This window comes from Somniosus microcephalus, chromosome 3 (assembly GCF_052327205.1).
Source record: "Somniosus microcephalus isolate GS21.2 chromosome 3, FLI_Smic_1.0, whole genome shotgun sequence".
NCBI lineage: Eukaryota > Metazoa > Chordata > Chondrichthyes > Squaliformes > Somniosidae > Somniosus > Somniosus microcephalus.
The window spans coordinates 108,078,058-108,087,203 of record NC_140989.1 but is presented as its reverse complement, the minus strand read 5'-3'; the positions used below and the strand labels follow the sequence as shown (position 1 = coordinate 108,087,203).

Here is a 9,146-nt window from a genome sequence, read left to right as displayed (position 1 = left end):
TTCATCAATGACGTTTCCACCATCATGAGGTCAGAAGTGCGGATGTTCGCTAATGATTGCACAGTGTTTAGTTCCATTCGCAACTCCTCAGATATGAAGCAGTCCATGCCCGCATGCAGGAAGACCTGGACGACATTCAGGCTTGGGCAGATAAGTGGAAAGTAACATTCGCGCCACACAAGTGCCAGGCAATGACTTGCTCCAACAAGCGAGAGTCTAACCACCACCCTTTGACATTCAACGGCATTACCACCGCCGAATCCCCCACCATCAATATCCTGGGGGTCACCATTGACCAGAAACTTAACTGGACCAGCCACATAAATACTGTGGCTACAAGAGCAGGTCAGAGGCTAGGTATTCTGTGGCGAGTGCCTCTCCTCCTGACTCCCCAAAGCCTTTCCACCATCTACAAGGCACAAGTAAGCAATGTGATGGAACACTCTCCACTTGCCTGGATGAGTGCAGCTCCAACAACACTCAAGAAGCTTGACACCATCCAGGACAATGCAGCATGCTTGACTGGCACCCCATCCACCACCATAAACTTTCACTTCCACCACCACCAGCGCACCATGGCTGCAGTGTGCTCCATTTACAAGATACACTGCAGCAACTCACCAAGGCTTCTTCAACAGCACCTCCCAAACCTGTGACCTCTACCACCTAGAAGGACAAGGGCAGCAGGCGCATGGGAACGTCACCACCTCCAAGTTCCCCTCCAAGTCACACACCATCCTGACTTGGAAATACATCGTCGTTCCTTCATCGTCACTCAGTCAAAATCCTGGAACTCCTAACAGCACTGTAGGAGTACTTTCACCACACAGACTGCAGCGTTTCAAGAAGGCTGCTCACCACCATCTTCACAAGGGCAATTAGGGATGGGCGATAAATGCTGGCCTTGCCAGCGACACCCACATCCCAGGAACAAATAATTAAAAAAATGTGTAGCAAAGTGCAACACTTTGAAGTATAATGACTGGAGTGTGACATTGTAAGTGTGACACAAATCTAGCAAGACCAGACGCAGGGGATATGCCAAGAGGTATACTCATCAAATACATGTTGATTTTACTACATGAATTATTCTGCAGCGATTAGAAAAAATCTCAGTTTAGGAACATCTCTTGGCTTGATTACAGAATGCTTGTAATTTAATTTAAAACTGTTTATCCTGTGGTATATTACCCAGATAACCACAAAAATTGCTTGAGTATAGCACTCTTTACATAGAAGAACAACTTAGAGTACTCATTTACAGGGATAGAAGTGAAGTCCATTTGTGCTCCCTGTAGGAATTTTTAAATAAAGCAGATAGAGGAAGGCACTGTGTGAAATAGATAGCAACATATTAGAGATGGATATCTATAAATACTGATGTAAGTTGGAATTTCGCCGCAATACACACACTCAGACTGTGGCATCTATGGAATTTCAGGCTAACTCTCTTTAGCTGATAGGCTGGGAAGAATATCAACTCAAACCCTAAGCTTTTCAGGGACTCTGAGGCCTTCAAGTAAAAAAACATCAATGACGGTATTAAAAGACACACAAAAAAATTTAAAGATAAGTTTAATCAATGTTACTTTGAACTATGCAAAGTTTGCAATTTTTATGCCTGTGTTATGCCACAAACTGTATTTTCAATATTAGAAATTTCAGTTACTGAGAAAACTGAACAGTAAATTTTCAAATACTTCACACCCAGCACAGTCTCAACTTGACAGAAGCTGAATCAGAAGATTCAGCATGGAGATAGTGCACCAGATACTCCCAATTTTTGGTTATTATGAGAATTTACCAAAGGGGCCAAAAGGCTTTTGAAATTTATTTTGAGTGATATGATTTGTTGAATTTTTTCTTTTTTATTGCTAGATTGTCCTCACTATTCATAGCTAAGGAGTTCTAATTTGTTGCTCTTTTAGAAATCTGAAATTTGAGCCAATCAAAAATTGTGATGCCAAAGTGTAATGGCCGAAATGTGACACAGGAGGAATGATATAACAGATTTTTTTTTGTTTGTTTCAAAAACATACTTTATTCATAAAAATTTTAGTTCAAATACATGACAATACAGTCCACATCTGGTACAATACAAATTAACTGCGGTACATGGCACTCAATTTACAGAGACACATTACAATACATTTTCATTGCACATTTTATAAGTCATACAGACCGAGGGGTCAAGATACATTCCAATACTTGTCAAAATATATTACACTACAATCCACCAATCATATTACATATGGCATAATACAGATGAATGCAGTACATGGTACTCTATTTACATCAACTGATGAAAGCACTTCTGCATCATACGGCTCGAGCAGGGGGGGGGTTTATACTGGTTCCAGCCCCTCAGTGTACACTGGCGGGAGGGCCTTAAACTGTGGCACTTCCCCATCGTGCCTTTGCGGTGGCGGCACCAACCTTTAGTGCATCCCTCAGCACATACTCCTGGACCTTGGAATGTGCTAGTCTGCAACACTCGGTCGTGGACAACTCCTTACTCTGGAAGACCAGCAAGTTTCGGGCAGACCAAAGGGCATCTTTCACTGAGTTGATGATCTTCCAGCAGCAGTTGATGTTTGTCTCAGTGTGCGTCCCTGGGAACAATCCGTAGAGCACAGAGTCCTGTGTTACGGAGCTGCTCGGGATGAACCTTGACAAAGACCACTGCATCTCTTTCCAGACCTTCTTTGCAAAGGCACATTCCAGAAGGAGATGGATGACGGTCTCATCCCAAGCGCAGCCTCCTCGAGGACAGCGTGCGGTGGAGCAGAGACTCCGGGAGTGCATAAAGGATCTGACGGGGAGGGCCCTTCTCACCACCAGCCAAGCTACGTCTTGGTGCTTGTTTGTAAGTTCTGACGATGAGGCATTCTGCCAAATGACTTCGACAGTCTGCTTGGGGAACCATCCAACAGGATCCACCATCTCCTTTTTCCGTAGGGTCTCGAGGACGTTACGCGCTGACTACTGCTTTATGGCCTTGATCGCTCGATCGGCTCCGATGGACGGGTCACATTGTCCGCATGCCCGATACGAGACTCCCAAAACAAGCGCTCTACTCAGAGCTCCGGCATGGCAAGAGAGCCCCAGGTGGGCAGAGGAAACACTTCAAGGACACCCTTGAAGCCTCCTTGAAAAAGTGTAACATCCCCACCGACACCTGGGAATTCCTGGCCCAAGACCGCACAAAGTGGATGAGAAGCATCCGGGAAGGCACCGAATGCTTCGAGTCTCTGCCGGGAGCAAGCGGAAGCCAAGCGCAGGCAGTGCAAGAAGCGCACGTCAACCCAAGCACCCCACCCACCCGCCCCTTCAACCACCATCTGCCCCACCTGTGACAGAGACTGTAGGTCCCACATTGGACTAATCAGTCACCTGCAAACTTATTTTTAATGTGGAAGCAAGTCATCCGAGGGACTGTCTAAGAAGAAGAAGATGGCCTTGTGGTCAACGGTGTTTCCCGTAACAAACTTTTCCATGAAGGACAGGTGGTCCGGCATGGTCCAACTGGATGGAGCGTTCCGCGGCAGCATAGCCAGACCCATCCTTCGCAACACAGGGGACAGATAGAACCTCAGCATGTAGTGACACTTGGTGTTTGCATGCTGAGGGTCTGTGCACAGCTTGATGCAGCCGCACACAAAGGTGGCCATCAGGATGAGGGCGACGTTGGGTACATTCTTTCCCCCTTTCTCTGGAGATTTGTACATCGTGTCCCTCCGGACACGGTCCATTTTTGATCTCCAGATAAAGTGGAAGATGGCTCGGGTGACTGTGGTGGCACAGGGTCGGGTTATGGGCCACACCTGTGCCACGTACAGCAACACTGACAGCACCTCGGACCTGATGACCAGGTTCTTGCCCACAATCGACAGGGAGTGCTGCTCCCACATTCCCAGTTTCTGTCTTACCTTGGCGATACGCTCCTCCCAGTTTTTGGTGCACGCCCCGGCCGCTCCGAACCATATTCCCAGCACCTTCAGGTAATCTGACCTGACGATGAAGGGGACAAAGGATCGGTCGGCCCAGTTCCAAAGAACATGGCCTCGCTTTTGCTGCGATTAACTTTCGCTCCCGAGGCCAGTTCAAACTGCTCAGCAATCTGCGGACCGACAGCAGATCCGAGCAAAAGACGGCGACGTCGTCCATGTACAGGGAGGCCTTAACCTGAGTGCCTCCGCTGCCTGGGATCATCACCCCTCTCATGTCCGTATCCCTCCTGATGGACTCGGCAAACGGTTTGATACAACACATGAACAAGACAGAGGAGAGAGGACAGTCTTGCCTGACTCCAGATTTGATCGGAAAGCTTTCCGATTCCCACCCGTTGATTAGAACTGAGCTACTGATGTCTGTGTAGAGCAGTTGAATCCAATTGCGGATTCCCTCCCCAAACCCCATTTTGGAGAGCACGTCCATCATGTACGTGTGCGATATTCTGTCGAAAGCCTTCTGGTCCAAGCTGATTAAGCAGGTGTCCACCTTCCTGTCCCGCACGTAGGCGATCGTATCCCTGAGTAGCGCGAGGCTATCGGAGATCTTCCTGCCAGTACGGCGCAGGTCTGATCCGGGTGGATCACCAGCTCCAGAGCAGACTTGACCCTGTTAGCGATGACCTTGGACAGAATCTTGTAGTCCACATTAAGCAGCGAAATGGGCCACCAGTTTCTGATTTCTTCCTTCTCCCCCTTCTGCTTGTAGATGGGGGTGATGATGCCTTTCCTCATCGATTCTGACATGCTGCCAGCCAGAACCCACTTCCAGCAGGTCTGGGCCGAATACAACTCGACTGGTAAGCCATCGCTTCTGGGAGTTTTACTCATCTCGAAGGACCGGACAGCCTTTGTCAGCTCGTCCAGAGTTAACGGGTGATCCAGACTCTCCTGCTTGCTGTCGTCTAACACCTCCGAGATAGACGACAGGAAAGACTGGGAGGCCGCGCTGTCTGTGGGCTTCGCGTCGTACAGCCCGGCATAAAAGGATTTGCTGATCCTTCGTATGTCAAGCTGCGAGGACGTCACAGAACCGTCTTCTTCCTTCAGGCTGTCGATCACAGAGCTCCCTCTATGTACCTTTTGGAAGAAGAAACGCAAGCACGTCTCATCCTGCTCCATGGAGCGGACTCTGGAGCAGAAGATGATCTTGGAGGACTCTGAGGCATAGAGCGAGGCCCTTCACCTCTTGGAGTTCCTCCCCGACATCGACCCCATCGACTGCAGCAGGAGCAGATCCTGCATGCTTTTCTGGAGTCGGGACATTTCCCTCTGTCTCTCTCTCGCCTTCTGAACACCTTTGAGGATGAAGAACCTCTTGATGTTCATCTTGATCATTTCCCACCAGTGCGCTGGGGAATCAAAGAGGGGTTTCACGGTTCTCCAACCTTTGTAATCCCTTTTGAGTTTGTCCATGTTTTCTGGAGTCAACAGTTTCACGTTCAGCTTCCATATCCCTCTGCCAACTTTCTGGTCTTCCTGTGGGTGACAGTCGGCCAGTAAGAGGCAGTGGTCAGAGAAGAACACCGGCGTGACGTTGGTAGATCTGACTGTGAGTGTTTGGGACACAAACAGGAAGTCTATCCTGGAACGGACGAACCCGTCTGGTCTCGACCAGGTGTATCTGCGCGGCGCTCCGTCTGCAGGGTTGTTGAAGACGTCACGCAGCTTGGCGTCTTTTACCACTTCCATCAGGAGTCTGGACGGGGCGTCTAGTTTGCTGTCGGCTCTGCCGGATCGTCCAGCCGCATCGATGATGCAGTTGAAGTCACCGCCCAGAATAACTGGCCTGGACGTTGCCAGCAGCAGCAGCTGCTGGAAAATGGCCAGCCGCTCGTTCTTGAGAACCGGGGCATACACGTTGATCAGCCTGAGTGGGGCGTTCTTGTACAGTACATCTGCTACAAGGAGGTGGCCGCAGCAGCATACCCAGGCTGGAGGCACGGCAATCGTTGCCTCCTGACCACCATCACGACCACTGCCGGTAGTTGCTGAGGTCCAGTAGGCCACACTCCTGCAGGAACAGCAGGTCGGCCTTGACCTTGGCGAGATACCCCAAGGTGGAAACACATCCCGTAGTTAATTTTAAACTGCACATGTTGATCGTAGCGATTTTTAAACCCATTTTTATAAGTAAATAAGTTCCAAAGTCCCATTTCAACACGCAGTCCGTTATGTTGTTCCCAGTCCTTGGGGCTGTTCCTGCATACCCACGGTGTTCGAGAACTGCTTTACTTGCCCTGGGCTGAGAAATTTGTCTTGGTCTCTTGAGGGGGTGTTGTACCGATGGGGTGACGACGGCGGTGATGTGACGTATTCCCTCACGTAGAATGGATTTTCCTCAGTCATGGGTTCTTCCCTCAGCCTGTCGCCTGTGGTATTGCTGCTCCCGGTGTCCCAGATCTGGTGTGCGTTGGACGCTTCGCTGCTCCCGGTTTCCCAGAGCTGGGGTGCGTTGGACGCTTTGTTGCTCTCAGTTTCCCCGAGCTGGGGTGTGCTGGGTGCTTCGCTGCTCCCGGTTTCCCCGAGCTGGGGTGTGTTGGACGCTTCGTTGCCCTCGGTTTCCCAGAGCTGGGGTGTGCTGGGCGTTTCATTGCTCCTGGTGTTCTGGAGCTGAGGGGTCTTCTCAGTCTCCTTTTCTTTCTGTGTGCTTTGCCACTTTTTTTGCTGCTGTCCATTTGGGACATGAGCCGCTTTGTCCCACTGGGCTGGGCCTTTGCGGCATCTTTTCCTGGGGGGTTGGTGGGCCTTTTCTTGTTGTGTTTTTCCCCCACCAACTCCCAGTCTCCCAGTTGTTCCTCCGCAGCTTCCTCTTCCATGGATTCTATCTGCTGGGGAGGAGGCTGAGGGCTGGTTTCCGAGGCGTGGCAGTTTCCTGCAGTGTCCTTTTCCTTGTTTCCCTCAGAGTCATCCATGTTTGTGGTTTTATCACTGAGGGGCTTGGTGCTAGGAGCGTTGTTGGTCTCCTTTGGGTCGACCTTTGTGGTCTCTTCCTCGTGCACCACATTGTTCATTGCCGCCTGCGCATGGCTGAGGCTGCGCTTGGAGCAGGACTTGTAGAGGTGACCAGCCTCACCACAAAGGTTGCAGATCTTGCTTTCTTTGCAGTCCTTTGTCTGGTGGCCTTCTTTCTTGCAGTTCCTGCAGATGATGACCGTGCAGTTGGCTGCCACGTGCCCAGATTTCCCACAGGTTCAACACACCCTGGGTTGGCCGGCGTAGACCAAGTATCCCCGACTTCCTCTGATGGCGAAGCTGGAAGAGGGGTGCAGGATGGTTCCTTTGGTGTCCACTTTGAGCATGACCTTGATCTGCCGTTTACCCATCCAGATCCCAAAGAGGTTGTTGATGTCCACGCTATTTCCAGCATCATCGACGTATCTGCCAAGGAAGGTGAGCACATCGATGACAGGGATGTGGGAGTTGTACATGTGTACAGTGACAAGGCGGTTTCTTTGCGATGGGAGGGTGAACAGCGTCTCGGCACTTTTGATTAAGTGCCGCTCTTCACTCCTCTTTTCCTTGACTGCCTGCAGGAATTTCAGGCATCCAGCGATGTTTCTAAAGGTTACATCGAAGTAACCGGCGTTGGGGATATCCTGCAGAGCGAAAATGTCCGCAGCTTTGAACCCGCAACATCCAATGATGATTCTCTTCACGAAGGACGAGCGGTCAACCATCGCTCCTTCTTCCACCTTCTTGACTGCCACTCGGACAGTATTCCGGATTCCCTGGCTCACTGCTCGGTTGGCCACAATCTCGCTTGCAGATCGCTCTCCTCTCCAGGCTCGCTGCTCCATTGGCCGCTACCTCACCTGCCGATCGCTCTCCGCTCTGGGCTCCCTCACTCGCTCCTCCGTTGGCCGCCGTCTCACCTGCCAATCGCTCTCCGCTCTGGGCTCGCTCCTCCATTGGCCTCCAGCTCGCCTGCCAATCGCTCTCCGCTCCGGGCTCCCTCGCTTGCTCCTCCGTTGGCCGCCAGCTCGCCTGCCAATCGCTCTCCGCCCTGGACTCCCTGGCTCGCTCCTCCATTGGCCGCCAGCTCCCCTGCCAATCGCTCTCTGCTCTGGGCTCCCTCGCTCGCTCCTCCATTGGCCGCCAGCTCGCCTGCCAATCGCTCTCCGCCCTGGACTCCCTGGCTCGCTCCTCCATTGGCCGCCAGCTCCCCTGCCAATCGCTCTCTGCTCTGGACTCCCTGGCTCGCTCCTCCATTGGCCGCCAGCTCCCCTGCCAATCGCTCTCCGCTCCGGCCTCCCTGGCTCGCTCCTCCATTGGAATGATGTAACAGATTTTTTATTTGTTTCAAAAATATACTTTATTCATAAAAAAATTTGTTCAAATACATGAATATACAGTTCACATCTGGCACAATACAAATTAACTGCGGTACATGGCACTCAATTTACATAGACATGTTACAATGCATTTTCATTACACATTTTATAAGTCATATACAGATTTATTTTTTTATTTTTTTTCACCCCTTAATTAAGGGGAGCTTTCTTTTACGCTGCCCCATAGCTGGGGGTGACCATCACCACCCCATTACTGGGGTGTGACTACGCTTGATATTAGCCAAAAGGCCGAGATATGAAATGTGTGCTTTTGCTCTATTCTAAATGTATTAGATTTGGATCACATATGGTGATGCTCGTGATGAGTTGCAGGGTACACATTTATGTAAGTGCGGTGTTAAGCTATGTAATGCACAATGTATTATTATCAAGCTTACTGAATAAGCTGAATAATTCAAATTGCATTTTATTACATAATATTCTAGGATTTTACTGGTGTTTTGGGATCCAATTCCACAAGTCTGTACTTTTACCCATGAATAGGTGCTCTACTCATCTGTGTAATTATCTATCTAAATATCATCTATCTGTCTGTTTAACTGTCTTTCTATCTATCTGTCTGCCTGTCTATATCTGTCTATCTATCTATCAATCATCTATCTATCTGTCTGCCTGTCTATCTACCTGCCCATCTATCTGTCTATCTATCTATCTTTTTTTTAAATTCGTTTTTATGGGATGTGGGCATCGCTAGCAAGGCCAGCATTTATTGCCCATCCATAATTGCCCTTCAGAAGGTGGTGGTGAGCCGCCTTCTTAAACCACTGCAGTCCGTGTGGTG

At 49.9% G+C, this 9,146-nt stretch overlaps 1 protein-coding gene across 1 annotated transcript; it reads right to left on the bottom strand.

Annotated features, from left to right (window-relative positions):
• Positions 1-7,204: 7,204 nt before the first annotated feature.
• LOC147121251 (zinc finger CCHC domain-containing protein 3-like) lies at positions 7,205-7,810 on the bottom strand. The gene has a single exon (XM_085977739.1). The coding sequence runs from the start codon at positions 7,808-7,810 to the stop codon at positions 7,205-7,207; it is 606 nt and encodes a 201-aa protein (XP_085833865.1).
• Positions 7,811-9,146: the final 1,336 nt, after the last annotated feature.